Below are 20,802 nucleotides of genomic sequence, written 5' to 3' on the forward strand. Positions count from 1 at the left end.
TCCCTACCAACTCATGTTAAATCTAGCCCCAGTCTCAGTATCTTTAGAGACAGGCTGGCGGTGGTCAGTATGTAATTCTGTTGCCTCTGTCCCATTTTAACTGTAGCATACTGTCTTTTTTAGCTTTTATTCTTTTAACATTGTAACATATCAGTTCTATAACAACTGTTTCTCTGACAGCGCCGCCCAGTGATAGTCGGAAATCGACGGTTGGGTGAAAGATGTAGATGTAGATGTAAAAGCAAGATATGACCTTAAAGTTAAAAAATTCATAATACAAAAATGGATTCTGCAAGTGATATAAAAGTATAGCTCAAGAAGTATTTTATAAACATCTCAAAACACAAGTATAGTCATTCATCATTATTTTTAAATGCAACATCGTTTTTAGAGGTCTACAGTTTATGCTGTCTTGTCCATCTCACTTGCAAGGAGTCAGCAATGTTCGTTAGAAACAACGTTAACCCGTACATTTCATCACGAAACAAGTACTTGTCTGTGCGCATGTGCATGCGCATGACCATAGTCTGTATTGATCATTGAATCACGTGACACAGTCGAAACAGGAAATAAGTCTGATGTTGCTTTTTCCTCACCATGTTGGGTTTCGAGATGACGTCTCATGTCGACCTTCCGTTGGAACGCCCGGCCACAAGTTTTACACGTGAAGGGTTTAAAACCAGAGTGTTTGCGGCAGTGAGTTATTAGATTTGAACTCTGGCTAAATGCCTTCCCACAATGGCTGCATTTGTACGGCTTTTCACCTGGAAATATAAAATAAACGACTTATTTAAACGCGAATGTCACAAAAATTCGCATGTAGTATTTTTGTCAAATCGTGACATTTCAGTTGAAGATACTTTTATGTTTCATTCATTGTCATTTCTGGTACTGTCAAAATCTTACTAAATATTGCCATAAAAAGAGTAATTTTCTATACAACAATAGATCTTTTTTGTTTAAAACAATGAAGCTGGCCACTGACATGCTTTCCTTTTCCTGTCAGAGAGATTCCGCAGATCGAATACAGAAAAAAAAAGCACAGAAATACTTGACGGTCAGGAACAAGTAAATTTGACAAATGAATAACAGCCAGTCGAAATTTGTACAAATCACAATGCTTTCGCCTTTCTGGTTTTTATCAAGAATCCCCCTAATAGAAATCAGTGTTGAGAAACCAAGGGTCTTTTAACTAATAACACAAATACGGAAGTAGTTTACACTGTTAAGGGATTTTCTATCATTACTAATTCCGTCTAAATCAAATATCAGACACGACGTAAATTTGTTCTGGGAATGATCCGTCGTGTATTTCTATCAATAAGCATAAGAAATTCAATTTGTCCATCGCAGTCCCCACCGATAATCGTACTGATGCTAGATTCACCATTGTCAAATAAAATGGCACTCCCGATTTCTCCCAAAAGGCCATGACAAATAATTATAAACCTTAAAAGCCTAATTGTGTTACATGTTGACTCGTGCAAACTTCACTTTGGTTTTATAAACATCCCCAAAGCGGCACGATTTCATTACTTCTACCGGAGCTAAACGCGTTGGATTTATGTAAATTTACACAGTTTGGAATCATTTCTATTCCGTTCAGATTGCCGAATGAGCTGATATAGATTCATGAGAGTGCCGGGGTGAGAAAACAATTTACTTTTCGTTCAATCACAATGATTGAATTTCTTCAAATCTGAGTCCTCGGTGAATTGTCTATGGGGTTGTGTTTGATTTTTGGCGGGTTTTCGGAATTGTTAACGACAGTTGTACCTAATCTGTCAACATAATGCTTTCTGTGTTTGCTTTATAGAAATAATTTCAAACTCAGCTCTGTTGTGCATAAAATGGAAAATATTAAACAAGATTTTTTTACATTGTTTTTCTCTGTTAAGTACGTAAATCTTCTTATTCTCCTACTTGAAAGTCGACGTGCCTGGCAATAGGTCCTTTTTATTTTGATTCATTTAGGGATGAAAATGGCGCTTCTGTCCTTGTATAAAAATTGCACTGTCTCTAAATATACACTGAATGATTACTTAAGTTGTCAAGGTGGTTTGGAAAACTTATTCAAATGCCTATGAACAAACTGTTTACCTCGGAAATGTATGTTAGGAGACGAGATTTAACCCTTGACATGTATTAATTTGTATATTTTGATTATTAACTTATTTAAGCTAGCTTTTTCAGTACCATATACTACATCTTTCCGACACTTAAACATATAAAAGTCTGAAAAGTGCATTTTAGTAGGAAGATTTCCTAGTCTTGATTAAATGTGTTTAGGGAGAACTGTTTTGATATGGAAAGGTGAACTGTAATTAACAATTCATGAGGCCTGGTTACTAACTGGACAACATAGTTATCACCAACGGAACGAATAACGACCAAGAGTCAGAAGATCAAACGTTTTTTTAAATGTCAAAAAATAACACAGCTTGTTCTCGTAAATTTTAAAACAGGGAACGAAGATTGAATTTTGTTCATTACTGCAGAAGGGTTCACCGTGATTACGAAGTTTCTCCTAGATTTTCCAATTCCCTCAACGCGAAACTAATTGAAAGTTAGTTCCATACTTTCGCTGCAATCTTTGAATTCTTGCATTTCTGCACATTTAAACTACCATAAAGCGTCTAAATCAGATTTCCGAGATTAATTACCACCGGTAACTATATTAGTAGGAAGTGACGTATTCCGTTTTATTTACACCTACCACGTGCGCTAATTTGGCTGAAAATGGAATTAAAACGCGCACCTTGGCATGATGATGCGAACTTTTCACAATTAGGCGCCATAACTGGGGAAGAAGATTGACTATTAGTGCAAACCGTTTATTAATGAATCAGTAATTGAGTTAGAAAACAGCCCAAGTCTTGGAGACAGCTAACCTTTAAATCACAGAGGCATGGCTATATTTTGCTCCCTGCAGAAGCGACGCATTGTGACGTTTTTGTGGTTTCCAGGGTAATTTAAATGGACAATTTTCTGGGACGGTCTTGAATAATGAAATTCACAGCCATTTGTAGAAGTAATGTCTTTGACCGTTTCTTTATTATTAGACTTAATTGTGAAATTTTGCCCGAAACTCGGGGACATGTGCCGAGAATTATCACATAATGTTGTACTTACTAGTAATATACGTCTGGTCAGTTTATCAGAATTATACTTGTATTGTTCGACTGATCTAATTTTAAACCAGCAAGAAAAGAGGAGATTCGAATGCACGTTAAAAGAGTTTAACCATGGCTGAGGTCTATGAGGCCGAAAATATAGAGTCTTCTGTTGACAAGTCATTACAAATGGTTATAAGCAAATGCCAACAACTTTGTAATAATATAATCACACTACGATTTATTTTAATCTATACTTTAGTCATCATCATTTACTTTAGTCATCATCATTTTAGCATCATTATCTTATCTTCATCCATCATCATCGGCGTCATCATTATCATCACCACCAACGACGTGGTTGGTATCATCATCATAATCTATCATCACCATCATCAACAACGTTATAAATATATTGTAATAAATTAAGGTAATTGGCCCGTCATAACATTCGGCACGTAATCGTCGTAAGCTTATTCGTTATTCTCCGTTATTCTACGGAAACACATGCATTTCGACCGAAGAATGCCGAGACGGCTCATGTAGATACGTTATTGCACGGAAATTACCGAGTTTATCACATGTTTGACGTCGCGGGAGTTTATCACATGTTTGTGAAATAAAGCCATTACATAAAATTGATAATACACAAATGTAAAAGCTAACATGTGATAAAAAGGATATTATATTTGTGACTTTCCACATTGAATTTAATAAACTCGCTGATTAAAACTGATAAGTGGTCGGGAGAGTCTCGCATTTTATTATTTTTTCAACTCATTTAATACTCAATATGAAAAGACACTCATGTAATATCCTCTGTGTTATTACGGAGTCAGTTACCTTAATGTAAGTATGTGGCTGTTGAAGTTAGGAATGCATAAGATTTGAAACCATAAACCTACCTGTATGTATATATGTGTGTTTCTTCATGTCAGATTTCTGGTGGAACCTTTTTCCGCAGTAAGGACAGGGGTAAGGTCGGGTATCGCTGTGGATAAGTAGATGGGTGGACAGCGTGGAGGAACGCTTGAATGATTTACCACACTGCTGACACTGTAAATACAGTGAAACAATACATCATACTACATAAAATCTTAACAAAACAGCAATATTTCACAAGATTTAAGATCAGCCGAAACGATTATATATAAAAACATATTTGTCTTTTTACAGCATTTCTGAGATGCAGACCGGTACATTAAATTTCCTTTTCATCGACATTGTATTTTAATTCAAAAATAAGAAGATGAAAAACAAAGAGGACGAATGGTAAAGACAAAGAAAATATAAATAGGTTCATCATTATCCTTATTTTGACTGAAACCCAGTAAAAGATACATAACTTTTAAAATTTAACTTTCCTTAGAATAAAAAAGAAATGACAAAAATACCTGAAAACTTTTCTCCTGTGTGTGTACTGCCCGGTGTTGCGTGAGGCTAACTGAATGGCCGAATGTTTTGTTACACACGTCACATGCATATGGGCGCCGACCGCTGTGTGACCGTCGCACGTGCACTTCTAACCCGTGCGGTGTACTAAACTGCTTCATACATTTCACACACTCGTATGTTCCCTTCTCGTACGTTCCATATTCAGACAGTGGGTGTGTAAGTTGGGATTCTAGACCATGATTTTCATAATTCATATTGAATCCGACTTGGTTTATACCCATATTTAGACTGAAATTAGCAAGTCCTTTTGCGCACATGTATGGGTACATTCTTGGGTCCGTCCAAAGGTTCGGCATGTTTGTTCGTGCCATAGCAAATAAATTAAAGGGATTTCTATAGATCCCTTGTAGTAAGTTATAACGATAAATTTCAGCGAGGCACATCTTTGGATCCTGCATGCCAGTGCTTGCTTTAGGTTTTGATGCATCATCTACGAATAGAAAATATATTTCAAGTAAATAATAATATACTAGTTGTCAGAAGTACTTGCATTGCAATTTTCATATCAAATTATTAGCTACACAATGATTTTCACATTTACGCTTTGGTCCTGTATTCCAGAGTTCCTAGTGAATTTTATTCAGTCAGAATATGTAGTTTAGCGCATTTGTATGCTATATATTGAATGGAGTAAGATTGAAAATTAACTGCTTATATCGTACACGAAGTTCCTTAATTTATGAAGCGGAAATAGGTGGAATTAGATCTCAATATCAAGTGAGCGGTACATTATCCATGAATGCAAATTATGAAAATTTATGCCTAAAGAACCTGGCCGTAAATGTTGAAAATTATATACACGTTGTTGTTGTTGTTGTTTTTTTTTTTTTTTTTTTTTTGGGGGGGGGGGGGGGGGGGGTGGGTTGGGTTTTTTTTAAATTTGCCTTTTTAGTTTATTTTTGTTTAGCAATTCTTGTTTATTGATAAAATAACGTAACACCATTCCAAAGGTTAGGGATGGTTGATGGCAATAGACTATCTATAACAAATATTGCTATTAAATGACTTGGTAACTGCTTTGCTAAAAGGAGACTTTTCTAAAAATCTAACTAGTGTCAAACTTTCTCCGTCTAAAAATTTAATATTAATTAAAATGCATGTAAGAGTGTATATGTAATGCCTAATATACCAAACAGTTAAGGTATCAAGTACATATTTTTTTAAATCAAATTATACGGTTTATAAGTTTATATTCAAAACACATATTATTGTTAAACCTTACGCAATAATATATATTTAAGGATTTTTTAAAGTTTTTAATTAGTATGAAACCAGAAACACATTAGAGTTTCCCGCCACGCGGTATCTCTGGGTTCCCCTAGTTATGAGCCAAAATCGTTGACACCGAAGAAAAGCGATATGTCAGGAGATATTGTTTACAAATTCGCACAGAAGAAAAACCTTGTATAAATTATATCAGCCTTAGCGTAGTGAAAATAAATTAGTAGAATGGTGTTTTTCAGTTGCGACTAGTTTTCTCACGACGGTAATTTTTATTACCTATGTTTATCTTGTCCTGTTCTTCCTCATTTTCTTCAAGTTCTTTCTTCTCAACTTCATCTTTAACACTCAGCCACGGTCTGAATGGCCTAATTTTTCCTACTTCTCTGTTATGGGGTATGCTTTCCTTCTCCATTTCCGGTGATGGGGATGAGGATGACCTTGAACTTCCGGGACTCGCATGGGCGGCCAGTGAATTTCGCGGTGTTATTGGCGACGTCAGTATAGGTGATGTTGAGGGTGTGACGCGGTGAGGGATAGTCAGGTTCATGGCTGTCTCAAACTCTGTCAAAATAAAGAAAAAGAAGGTTTAACAAGAGATATTTGTATGTAATCCTTTAGTTTTACTACTTCCCGATGTATGATAGAGGTATATATCACACATAAGAACTTAAACACAATATATCTAATACTAAGTAGGTTGGCACTCTAATGACTTTCATGTTAATATAAACAAACAGACAGACACCCGAATAGACATATATATCTTAATATGGAAGGGAGCAAGTTAAAAGAATCAAATGTTGCTATCCATGTTGCTAACACATCTTTGTATTTGTGTAAACATGTTCCTAATGGAGAAGAATCCATAGCTTTTGTAAACTTGTTTTCTTATCTACTCATATATAAAATGCATGTATATTGTTAAAAGTGTAGTTTCCGAGATAAATACTATTTAAACCAAAAGAATATAAAAAAATACGTTGTTTCAAAATATTTTGAATCTTTTCATTAAAAAAAAATATTTTTAAGCAAGCATTGCTTGCAGAAAATGTGTCACAGGGTTTTTCCAAATGGTTAATTAGTTAATAAAAATTATATTGTTTTGAATATTATAATGGTTTGAATGTTAAATGGTGATCCTATTGGTCCTCCTCCACCGCCAAAAACTGGAAAAGTCGCTTTAAACATGAATTGTGTCGTCCAACAAAAATTTAGATGTTTCCTTTCAGAAAATGTAACATAGCCATGGAAAATGCAATGAAAATTTTATATAATTGTTTTAAGAATCAGTTTTACAAAGTTTTTTATATTTGTTTATTTACAGTGGAATTAATAACCGCACCAACACCAGCTCATTTAGCAACTCTAAATCAGTTTAATAAACTTTTATCCCCCTCCCCCTACGAGTCTAGAAATTAACTACTGTTTGACATTAAATGACACTTCAACTGGAAGAACCTCACCATGTAGTATATTGAACATGTCGCTAAAATAAATAATTTACTCACTTTCTTACTAAATACAAATTCATTTTCAGCTGTTTTCTTATGCAAATAGTTTCGAGAAATAATATTTCTAGCTATTTCAAACAAAAAATTTATATGTAAATATTATAATATGAATATATCTGTGTTCGCAATTTATTTAATGCAAGTGTTCATGTGATATGATTATTTTATGTTTCTTATGACTAACGTCTTCGTCATGTATACATGCCATAGCATCATACTTCAGGCATTATAAAGAGACAATCTTTTCAGCAAAATACTAAAGTAATGGTAGGAAACATTAACAGTTAATTCGATACAATTATAGTTATACTATTAATAACCAGAAATGGTACCCGCTGTGAAAATCTAGCGTTATATATAAAAAACAAAACCATACCAAAACACTTGTTTTTTTTTTGTGTTTGTTTTGTTTTTTTTTTCTTCAAAACGAGAGTTATACCTAAAAGAAACTTTATAAGCTGATGTAAAAATAACACATTTTGTTGCGTCAGTGAAATCTTACTGTAACTACGATATTAATACTGAATAGATACGTTTACCTTTATTTTTCGGCGCAACTACCGAGAAAGCACTGTTATGTTCCAGAGAGGGTTCCAATTCCATTTTGATTTCACAGTTTTTCACCAAAAACGATTTTGGTATAGCATGAAAAGTCGCACACTAAGAGCTTTTTTTAAGTTTACTTTCAATACGAGATGATTTTATTGTTTAACTTCGTATCCTATTTATTTATTGTCACAATTACTTTACAAACTGTTCTTCGCCGGCTTTTTCAAACATATTATTTTAACAGGAACAATACGTTGCAGTAAGTATTAGCACAATAAAAGAATTAGTCTTGAATTTTAAATAAAAATCACGCTTGCAAACGCAATGCCACGGTAGCGCATGCGTATATAGAAGAAAATCTACAAGTGACATGTGCCCAGATTATCAATCTTTGCCACGGAAGTTCACTATTGGACGAAATCGGTGTGTCTGATTATCTGTAGCTCCGCCCCATTACAGTTATCGATATCTCTAGCAATACTTTTAGGACTGCAAAAGAAATTATAATACTTTTAAGGGTTAACGAAATGTTTTATTTAAATTTTCGTATACGCTTAGTTAGGATTTTAACAGAACAGTTTCATCATTTTAACTGAAATTTCACTTTTGTATCATCCAAATTAGAATATCGTTGTAGATACACGGAAAACGTAAAAAAAAGCTTTTATTTTTGTCTGTATTCTACTGACACAAACTGAATGGCAAGTGAACTTTTCAGTAAAATTTCAATCAAAAGAAGTCAGTGATTTCGAAAATACAAGAACTTATGCCTTATTTGTAGAATAATCAATCTTAATTATAGCGATATTTAAAGCTAGTTTTCAATGTTCATCTTGTTACCATGCAATAAAAGGCTTTGAAACAATTTAAATTCAAATCAGTTAAAAACCAGAAACCATCTGTTCATAAAAGATTTAAGGACAGCAATATCCCCAATTTCTGTTTAATTAATCTCAAGCCGTCTAAAACCCGATAATCTGTTGAAAATTATTTGAAAGAATCGTCAACAAAGTTGATTTAATCATTTGCCGTAATTTCAGTGAAGTTCACCTCTATTTCACTAATCAGATCAATTAGATTAATTAAATCACTAGAGTCAATCACTCTTAACACTCAAACACGCTCCAGATGTACCCATAATGCACCGGGGTTAAGTTTGATTACAAAATCGCCATTGGCTGCCGAATTCCCGGGAGGATGGTACTCCCATATTGATAGGAACCAGGTACAAGCGTGAATAATGGCTTGTCTTTTTTTCTGTGTTTCCCGACATTTTTGTATTCGGTGTCGCCACATTATTCAATCTGGTTGCATTGATTTAAAAGTGCCGTTAACGGCTAAGAATGGTCGCTGAAATCGCGTAATGTACGAACACATGAAGCTAGATGAGGTAAGAAATTAAATGAAACAAAATCCGTGATAATATGAATATAATTATCATATTGTTCATCGGACAGTGTTGAAGAGACCGTTTAACAGAAACAGCGAAGATTTCGAATGTATGAGGTCATCATCCGGGTGTGTTGAGGATATCGAGTAACATCACCGCTATTCTCATTTATACTATGTCCGGCATAACAGTTTGTTGTTTTTCCGGAAAACCGGACTCAAAAGCGGCGTTACAATCGAATTGAAAGAACTGAGAATTAGTAATGAAACGCAAAATAACATTTATACATTATGATATAAAATATCGCACATATATAATTCTGTAAGTGTAATGGCAATATCCCGAAGTTTACAAGTGTCTATTCACCTACTGCGAAACAAAGTGAGTATTTGATCGCTGACTGATGCTAAAGTACAGCAAGAACATTTTAAGACATCTTATCAAACGCTGATTTCTCACGAACCTGATTTAGGGACCATGTTCCATATTAGATGTTGGACTTTTACTAAAACGGCACGAACAGTGCCTAGATAAGACATGAACTGTGACAGCAACTATACCAATGCCAACAACATTCCATTTTCGGCGACGGAGTGCCGTTAAAATACTGTAAAAAGTAAAAAATTCGTCTAACTGAATAATTTATTTTGGAACGTTTTTGAATAAATTTTGTTTTCCAAGCACAGACCTAACAAAGTTTGGTAAAAAATGTCTGATTTAATTATACCGATTGAACATGGCCAGATACAAAGCCTCTCTCTCAAGGGACCATAACTCTGAATTAAACTCGACCTTAGAGGAACCTTCATTATAATACAGTAGATATTACCATTCACTAAGGCACAAGTCTCGGGTCTGGTTTATATAACTAAAGTTTCACATCTACCAGTGCGAGTTCTCCATTTGTACTCGAAAGAGTCTTATGCAAATTTAATGTTTTTGGAAAGAGCTGCGGGGTTTACATAAAACAATATGTAATACTAAATTGTTGATGAGCAAAAAATAACGATGTATTCAGTCACGACATCTGGACGCTCCTAATTTTTGTTTCTGTCAATGATTTTGTGTGTTTTATAGACGCTCAAAAGCTCTACAGAGCTTATGTTCATTGTTTCACAAAGCGACGATAAATAAAATAACCGCTTCGTTAGCCTAGTGTCGTAAGGCGTCCGGTTCGAGTGCGGGAGATCGTGGGGTGCGGTTTGAGTGCGGGAGATCGTGGGGTCCGGTTCGAGTGCGGGAGATCGTGGGTTCGCTCTCTTGCCGCGTTATAAGAAAGACGTAAAATGGTATTGGTAGCTTCCTCGTTAGGCGCTCAGCATTAAGAGGATAGTGCTGGGACTAGTCATCCCGGTGACTGGTTTGGGTATTATGTCACGTGTCTACGCCGTGATTGGGCATTGTGCTCACTGTTACAAGTACACACTGTCGTTTATATGACAGAAAAATTGTACGCACACACACACACACACACACACATGGTAAATAAAGTTTACTTTTACCTTTACTGTACGTACCAGGGTATGTCATCACAACGATAAATGGAAAAAGTTCGTACATGAAATGCATACATAAAACACTATTAAAGTGATATAGATAAAACGTAAGAATTATACCAGTACCTAGTAAAGAAAATGTATTAGTATATAGACCTGTGTGTAGTTTTCAGACAATTATTTTGTGATAAATATATTCATTTTATCAAGTATTGCCTGCCGAGATAGAAACAACTCATTGTTGTCAAAAGAAAATGAACTGAATATGTCTGTAAATTCATTTGTCCGGCTATTATGATTGCATTTATGCCCGTACCTCTGTGGCAGAGCCAGATCGCTGATTGCTGATCACTTGTCTCTCAACGTTGTTTATTCGAAACCCCACTATATAGATGTAGCATTCTGTCATGCAGCTTGGTTGGGTTGTCGGTGGTTCTACCAAGGTACTCAACTATGTCTGGGATAACGCCTGTAGTGGGGAATCTAGGGTCTGTCTTCACCATTAAAGCTGGAAAGTCACCATATGACCTAAAATGTGTCGATATAACATAGAACCCAACGAAGTATTTCCATTAATTTTAGTACCGTGACGACCGTCGGCACAATATGGCTTCCTTCGTGGGTAAATCCTCTAGTAGAACCTGGGTGAACACTGTGTATGGCTTCCTTCGTGGGTAAATCCTCTAGTAGAACCTGGGTGAACACTGTGTATGGCTTCCTTCGTGGGTAAATCCTCTAGTAGAACCTGGGTGAACACTGTGTATGGTAGACAGTGTACCCATAGGGAGTTGTCATTTACTAGAGAAAAACTATTATACGTTTGTTAGAAATCCAGAAACACGATTATGTAAATTTACCGCCGTTTAATAATTACGTTAATGTTAAGATAGATCAGATAGACAAAATGCATATTTTCTCTTTACAAAACGTAGTACTAGTATATGTGTCACGTATGTGTTAGTAATAGTTACTGTTCAGTTAGTGTGTCAGAATATTCAAGCTGTTTTAACTGTGCATGCGTACTTTATACTTTATAGCAGAAACGTCTCCAACATTTTTTTTTTCTCTTGGAATTTCGCAGTTATTGAAACGGGTTCCTTACTGAGGGTGGAGTAGGGATGCACCTATTATTTGAGTATTTGGCAAAGGGGAATAAAATTCCTAATGTAAAGTCAATTTAATGGGACTGAAACTGCGCAATTTGAATAAAAAATCAGAGGGAAGGACACATATAACGGTCCCTTTTAAGTAAGAAAAAAAACTTGGAAAATATGTTACTGATGCAAAATTCGTAATTCGGGGTGTATGAAAACTTGCTCCACAACACGACAACTACTGTTGTCTGGGCGTATTTTATAGAAATTCATTTCAATGTCTACGACACTAGTCATCAGTGACTGCATTCCTTCATCTCTCTAAATTATAATTTGTATTAATTCTACATTTCTTCAGCCTACAGAAGTGTGAAGGACCTAGCAGTTCAACGACCCTATCATATCAATAATTTATATAGAAATGTCTTGATCTGGAAATCGTAGAAATGGATTTAAACACGGCAACGAATTATTTAATAGTTATCGATGCTGCTGCTTCTGTTACCGCTGCTGCTACTAATGATGATGATGATGATGATATCGACGACGACAGCAACAACAACAACAACAAAGGTAATAATATATAGATAATAATGATAATGCGAATATATTCATCTAAACATATTCAAGGTCATTTCTCCCCTGTAAGATGGTCCAACTTATCGTGACGACTTAAGTTTCTGATTACTACTATAGTTAAAAAGGAAACATGTGATATTTTATTAAAGTCATAATAAAGATTTTATGTGAGATAGTATCTTTTTATTCCCTATAAAAGACAAATACAAAAGGTAATAGTCAGCAACAATAAAGAGCACAATGCAGACAGGACCCACGACGGTAAAAGTGTCATACTGATGCTTTATAGACCTCAAGGGGAATAGCAACAGTGTCAGAACTCTTTTCATATTAAAATTTACAGGTTAGTTAGCTTCCATGTATAGTGAAAAAAGGATTCAACTTGAAAATTCTGCCTGTACAGTAAACATTTTATTCACTTATTGAATAGCCGGTCAATAATCAAAACTATTGCCCGAGCACCGAAACACAGAGTTTTGACTCAGTTGACCGGTAAGTCATTCAATTGTTCTTATTTAGCCTACATGGTGTTAGAAATATATTTTCACAGACTTTTTTCTCCAAATTTTGTCTTCAGCCAAGTGAAATAGGGTCGAATATAGACCGGTCATATAGCACAAACTATGAACCGGCAAACTGAATGAGCAACTGTGTAATAAGATGTATTATTTCAGGACTCATTCTATAAATCATATATACCGGTTAATTTGTTTGTGCCATGTGACCGGTTTATGTTATATTATATGAAACACGTTTACTTGGCTAACAAGTAAAAAATTTGAAAAAATAAAAAAACGGTGAAAATCAAGTTCTGATGTCATGTAATAAAACGATTATTGAATGGCTTGCCGTTTCACAAGACATTCAGTAAATGTATTCTATAGTTACGTCTGTTGTATGAATATCAACAAGAAACCAACATAATGAAATAAATTTGAAATCGAAACAGCTCATAAACTGGCGACACAGATCGTGATTGCTAATTATGGATATGGACATAAATGGCTGTAAATAGCGGCGTACATCACTCAGTTTGGAATAAGTGGACACATAAGTACCAGAAGCTCAACTCTTCAGACATTAAAGGAAACAATGGTAGTAAGGTCACGTGACAACACTTGAAATCCCGCGAGAGTATGACATCTGGCGCGTGCCCTGTACCGTTACAGACAATACAAAAGTGGACAGCGGAGATAAATTATTTGACAATTTTGATAAAAATAACATCTTTAACAATTGTTACAAAATTTTTCGTGTGGCTTTATGTAGATTAAGTGCAATACTTTTCACATGAAAGATTCATTTATCAGTGTTTATTGTCTCTTTAAGTAAAGATTATATATCTCTCAACAAGATTTGAGAAAATTTGCTATCTCAACAGACTGATGCAATAAAACTAAAATCGCAGGTGACTGAATAAACGTCATTGAAAAATGATAAACAATACAATGTGGTATTTTTCCTTTTGTTTGTAAGTGCCAACAGCACACGAAAATACAGATAACTTGGATGGAAATAATGCGATTTAACCTTCCTTATCACGAGATGGTCATGTGTCAAAATAAGAAAGGTGATGATTTTGTAAGGGTTTAATTTATTGGAGTATTGTTTTAAGACCTAAAAGAAATCATCGTGTTTAAGATTTAAAAAGATATATATAAAAATTAAAAAAAAAAACATCCAAAACAACAATATAACAGTATCAAGATGAGTCCGGTTCTTTATGTATCTATAATTAAGAAATAATGTATAGAAAAACCGTGTTTTAACGTTATTGATACACGAAAAGATGTTATACGTCCGCTGAATAGCGGAATAATTTCACAAGAGCACAGCCCGGGTGAATTATTCTGCCGACGTATAACCAAATTTGAGTGTATTATTTTAAGTAAAACACGATTTTCTATACATTATTTCAATTCTCTAATATGCCCTTTATCTCAAACAGTAGAAAAAAACATAGTAGCGCTCTTTCTTGGTCGCAACAAAAACATTGACGTTATCGCACGTTAACGTGACGTCATTGTGACGTCATTTAAGCGGAAGCGTGTTTTAACAGAAACAAGCATATTAGAATAGAAAATTGAAACCATCTTTCAAAAACCGACGTAGATGAATTTATAACAGATAAAATAAAACAATCTGCATTCTTATATCATCAACTTGTTTATGTTGAGCGCGTGCGCTTCTTGTCACCACTTGAAACCTGCCGTTCCACATTCTTTAAAGAACATAATAATTGAAGCCACTCTAATAAAAATCTTAAATCTTGAGAAAACCTGAACTTTCACCAATCTAATCTAATAAAATATTTACAGGAAAATTAAATAAATCCTTCAAATAATGTCCGAAGACGACAAGCAGTGTTTATCTGTCCTGGTCATATTTTATAGACTGGACAATTGTGTATTGAAAAGTTGTTTGGACAGCAACCCATGTTTTTGCATAAACTTAACTACAAGTTGAAGAACATTTTTCTTTGCGACAAAATCGGGCTTAAATCAAAAGAATTACTTTTTATGAAGTTGTCGATCTTCTTTTTATGATTAAGGATTTACCGTCATAAATTAAGCACCCCGGCAAGACACTAAATACTTAAGCTATTGTCATCTGATCACTTAGAAAAACACAGCGATAAATTGACATTTTAAAATGTTAAGAGAGTAAGTATTGTTTTAAGAAAATATTTGTAGGGAAAATATACCCTATATCTGACCTGTGTTAATATAGGATCAACTGTTATCTGTCTGAAAGATAACACATTTAGTAGAATGTATTTAAAATATGTATAATAATTATTATAAGCCTTGAAAATAAATACGTTTGCTCAAATGATTCCATCTTATAGTTTTTATATCTAGATTAATTTCAAATTCAATAAAAGGCATTATGCTATAATCTACGTACACCCTTTGTATAAGAGAGCAACTCCACTCCCAACACCCCCCCCCCCCCCCAACACCCCCCCCCTCCCCCCAACACCCACCCAACTGCTGTAAGTATCATGTGCTAAGGCTTATTTGCCCACTATACCTTCATGATGACATATTTGTCATAAAAGAAATGTCTTTGAACTATCCCTATGCATTCAGCCTATATTTGAACACTATCTGTTCCAAGATATGTATTTTTTTATATCTGTATGTGACAGTAATAATTCATAGTCTTTTGGTCAAGTTCATTAATTTTATATCATTTTTCATTTGGAATTTATAGAGCGCCCCAGCATCTGGGTGTTTAGGATTCCAAGGCTATTGGGGCCGCGTATGGAGACATTGGCATCCACTTCTTGAGTCAATAAATTGACTTTTTAGTCATAAGATTAAAGACACTTCAATCTTCGTATACTTGCTACTTTTATGGAAAAACAACACTCATTGGATACTTGTCCATAAAATATTTAAAACATTTGTATATAGAATTATTTGAAGTTTGCTCATTCATTTGTTAGAAAACTGAATATCTTGTATTGTCTTAAATCAACGACTTCAGTCCCTGTAATAAATCTACTGTCACTCATTTTCGAATTATATGACAAGTGTTTGTAAATCAATGTACTGACGACAACAGAGCAGTGTTCAAATTTCGAAATTCTGGTGCTTTAACTTAGTGTAATTATATACATGTGTTTTCACAGTTCGTCATGTATGACCAATACAGTACTTGGACTTTCTCTTTTTGTTCCATTTAGGGTATAAACATTTGACCTTATTTTTCGATGATTTCGTATAAGGTCTTCCTAAGCTACCTGTTGTTTAATATAAATCTGCTGTAGGATAGCTAGTCTTGTATTTTTATTTTCGACAAGACTTGGCATCCATATTGTAGTACAAAATAGAATGTACTATGTATTTTATGTATTTATATAACTAATGCGGTGTTGTTGTGTTTCTTTCTTTCTTGTTTTTTCTTTTTTGTTGTTGTTGTTGTTTTTTTATTTGGTTGTTGTTGTTTTCGTTTCTGTCTAAATTGCTTTCAAATGTGTTATATAATAAAGACGTAAAATGATTGAGAAACTACTTTCCTGTAATTGATGAACCATTCTCGTTACTATCCTGCTTTCTAGTAAACAATAAACGCAAAGAGGAAAGGAAAATATCCTAAAATCGATGGAAGGTCAATATATTTGAAATGCATTCTTCTATTATTTGGTAACTTTTTGCTTCTTTTTACCGGCCTTCTCCAGGTACATACTTACCTCATCTAATAGGGTATGATTTAAAACGCAATGTCAGTTTTGCTAGTTCTCCTATGTTACATGTGTCATTATATATTTCTTTTGTACACTGTCCGTATTTGTGCCTATGTATTTCATTATGGGCTTTTAGCCTATTTGATTTCAAATAAAAATGTCTGTCTGTCTGACTGTCAGTATGCGTGCGTGCGTGTGTGTATGCGTATGATGCCATGACGGGTGGCTGACATTATGAAATGAACAAATAAACACTACATTCGTCAATATTTTAATTCAAAGAATAAAAAACAAGTACATTTTTTTACTTTTGATTTATATAAAGTTAATATATCATACTATAGTTTTATAATACATTAATATGGTATAAGTGTTCACATATCCCCCAACCCGACCCTCAAAAAAAAAAAAAACGAACATTAATATATGAAATAAATCAAAGTTTCACATTTTTATAATAGTACAAAAGTTTGTTAAAGTAAACAATGTGAATCTAGTCTACAAACAGTGGAGTTATATTTTCACAGTGATAAGATTAAAAGTTTCAAGTCTGTGAGCAATACTTTATGTATTACATATTATGTAATACGTATGGCATAAATTTAGCATACCGCTGCCTAGAATACTGTCAATATAACACTAGCGTAAATTTGGTAAGTCATAATGAGGAAAGCACTAAAAATTGCCAGCAAAATGTAAAATGAGGATAATAATATAATTAAACACGATTGGACATAACAACAAGTATAAAGTACTATATGAAAAGTAAACAAACATTACTAAATAAACGGGGTTATCAAAGGAACCATCTAAAGAATGACATAATAATTAACGTGGTATAGTTTATAGATATACAATTTTGATTGTGATATAAGAATGCGGAACGCATGGTGGCTTACTGTTTCAGTACAAATACTTACACGTCTATATAAGTGGTAAGACATACTTGTTGATCAATAACCTTCAATCCCTAGTTTCTAGGATTGACACCTAAACATCTGACAGAAATCTTTTTCGTCGCATTTGACGGTTTCAGTCAAACAAGCGGAGTATATTACCGTAGACGCTGCTCCTTCCAATTACATGAAAATGAATTTAGACACATGCCCCGGCTGGCCATCTTCAAGAGTAGATTAGTTTTTACACCAGACCAAGACTTTTTCTCACCTTCAATTTTAAAGATCACTTCCGCTGTAATGTCGTCTGGTGATTATCTCTGACGTGCTCATACATTTTGGCGTTAGGACGTCTGCCAGCCATTGGTAATAAATAAAGCACTATTTAGGGACTTCTGTAGACAACAAAACTCGCATATATGACAGATAATCAAAGTTGCGCCGGAATTGGATTCCCATGTTTAGAGACACTCGCACTCGCTTTAACACAAGAACTGACGCTGTGCGGATAATTTCTAGGAAAAGTAAGGTATTGGGTGGGAAATGGGAGAAGAAACACGTTTCTATATTAGGCTTGGCTTATTATGATAATGATGACATATTTGACTTTGTATCCGCGTAAGACTGTATTGAATTTAATTTGCATGCGTATTTTAACATTCCCGAAATGTTTGTGCAGTTGTTTTCTATTTTATTTTGATGTTGTTGTCTCGAGTGTTTGACTTGTTTCTTAATATTCAAATATCAGATGTCAGCATTATTCATTTATTTACCATTTGGCCGAATTCATCGAGATTTTGGCATAAGCAGTTAAAGTAGATTCACACTGTTCAATATACATGTAGTCTGTCCTTGTGTAACAGGTAACATCTACTATCTGCACTTAAAGTCAGGTCTAATGAAAACCTATTTTTGTTTGTTTGTTTGTTTGTTTGTTTTGGGCTTAACGCCGTTTTTCAACAGTATTTCAGTTACGTAACGGCGGGCAGTTAACCTAACCAGTGTTCCTGGATTCTGTACCAGTATAAACCTGTTCTCCGCAAGTAACTGCCCCACATGAATCAGAGGTGAGGACGAATGATTTCAGACACAATGTCTTTTATCAAATCGTCATAGAGGACATGTGCCTCGCCCAAGACTCAAACTCACGACCCCGCGATCCGTAGATCTGCACTCTCCCTATTGAGCTAAGCGGGTGGGCACCTATTTTTGTACAAATGTCATTAAATAACCTAAGAACAAAGCTTAATCGATCCGCTGTCATGCAGTGATCTAAAACATAACATATGTGTTCTCTTTGTATATTAGTGTTTTGTCTTCCTGTGTCAGACATAGGTCAGTTAACTTAAATTTGTCATAGATAAAATACTGAACAAAACAGCCAACCCATCTTTTGCTATTTTGAAAATCTCTTTAATATTTTCGAAAGTAGTTTTTTTTTTTTTAAAGTAAGCGCACACTTAGATCGATATGGTATTAAAATCAAAATTAAAATCGAATCACGCAAAAAGATAATTTTATTCATTGTAGTATTGAAAAGTCACAAACAACACATTTTAGTTGTGCTTTAAGGAAAGAAGCCACTATAGGTGTAGATGTTGAATTTTTGATCTTTTTACTGGCAAAAGTTAAGTTTAAATCGTTATTTTTCGATAGAGCACGACAACGCTGTTATTTTGATTTTATTACCAGTTCCTGCTCTCATAACATTTTTCGATAGTTTGTAAATTCTAAACATCGAAGTGGGGGGGGGGGGGGGGGGGGGGTTTGGTTATCAGAATGGTTTGTGCCGTAGAATGAGTAAATTTATATGATGAAACAGTGATTTCATTACAATTTTGACATGTTATCAACAACATTTTGGTGTTAGAGTGAGCTGAATTCCAAACAGTACTTTCAGTAATTTTAAGATAACATAATAAATGGCCGGTTATCTGTTTTGTTCAGTATGGTTCGGGTTAGAGTTAGTGTTACATCTCTCATATCTGTGTCAACTGCAGCGAAAAGGTGCCGGATTGAGAATATTTACTACAGTTGCACAAAAACGGAATGTGCTATTTCAGAGCTTATAAACCATTGCTTTGTTATAGGCAATTATTGGTTTCGGGCATTTCTAGTCTTAGCGACACCACCATTGTCTTCTGCACGTCCATCACCATCAGTATACAGTAGAAAAAAAAAGAACAAAATTATGAAATCGAATGGCAGCAAGGGAACCATACGACTTACACACGTGATGAGACTTGAACATATATAAAACGTCTAAAGTGATCAGGTTCAAAGTACAAAACCAGAGTTTTCTTTCACAGTTTTATCCGATTTTACAATTCGAGAAAATGGTTTCAAAACTACATTCGAGGTACACCCTGCGAAATACACAATCCTACCAATAAATTTGCAATGGGACTCCAAAACGAAGTTATTGATTTTTTTTCAACCTGAATATTCGATGGTATTATTAAAGAAAAATCATCGAAACCAAGAACTGAGGAACGGCGATTTTTTAACGAACAACACACACAAAGAATTTTAGTGCGTCAATCTGCTAATTTGTCCGATTTTTAGACCATCAGTTTATTTTAGATCCTATGGCAAAATGGTGAAAGTGACTATATTAAGCCTTTGCCCATCATTAGGAATGCTTCCATTATCACTCCTTATAGTTTAAGGTTAGACAAACTTTGCAGTCATGATAAAAGTGTCTAGAAGCCAAACCAATGTTTGGAGTTTCTTTGTATATATCTGAAGTTAAAATGCTGGGTGATCAGTCGCCTTCAAAACAACAGAAATTATTTCAGCCCTTGCTTTCTCTAAGGAACCAAGAAATTCCATTAAGCAATTCGACGCTTTCGCACAGATTGATGGAATCCTTACAAAGTAAAGCCTTTAAAATTCTTATAACTAATATGAATAACGCCATCAAAGCAAGCTCGGCTGAACAATAAAATTTAGGCTTGTAAAAGGGTGTAATTGTTTGCATTAACATAAATTTAAAAGTCATTTTTGATTTTCTTTTCAAAACGTATCTTTAAAAGAACAAGGAATACTTATAAAATTGTTTGGAAGCTGGCCTTTTAGCATTTCTAAATTGATTATATAATTTTGTATAATTAGATCAACCAATGACCCCGTGTTTTTCTCTAACCCGAAATGGCGAGATCTCCCGCCAAAAGTTTTGAAATCCATTATGCTTGAATCTCTTCGTACGTTACCGTTAAGCTCGTTTCTCTGACAAGGCCTCCGGGCCTGCTCTTCGAGCCCGCTTCTCTTATAGGGCCTCCAGGCCTGCTCTTAGAGCTCGCT

The 20,802-nt window shown here is 34.6% G+C and overlaps 1 protein-coding gene across 1 annotated transcript; it reads right to left on the bottom strand.

The window, feature by feature from the left end:
• Positions 1-240: 240 nt before the first annotated feature.
• On the bottom strand, positions 241-8,195 carry LOC123558722 (zinc finger protein 729-like). The gene is made up of 5 exons (XM_045350601.2): positions 7,843-8,195; positions 6,069-6,353; positions 4,508-4,998; positions 4,019-4,169; positions 241-764 (listed from the first exon to the last, which is right to left on the bottom strand). The coding sequence occupies exons 1-5, from the start codon at positions 7,904-7,906 to the stop codon at positions 478-480; spliced, it is 1,278 nt and encodes a 425-aa protein (XP_045206536.2). The 5' UTR covers positions 7,907-8,195; the 3' UTR covers positions 241-477.
• Between the last annotated feature and the right edge of the window lie 12,607 nt (positions 8,196-20,802).

The sequence above is a fragment of the Mercenaria mercenaria genome, chromosome 5 (assembly GCF_021730395.1).
Source record: "Mercenaria mercenaria strain notata chromosome 5, MADL_Memer_1, whole genome shotgun sequence".
NCBI lineage: Eukaryota > Metazoa > Mollusca > Bivalvia > Venerida > Veneridae > Mercenaria > Mercenaria mercenaria.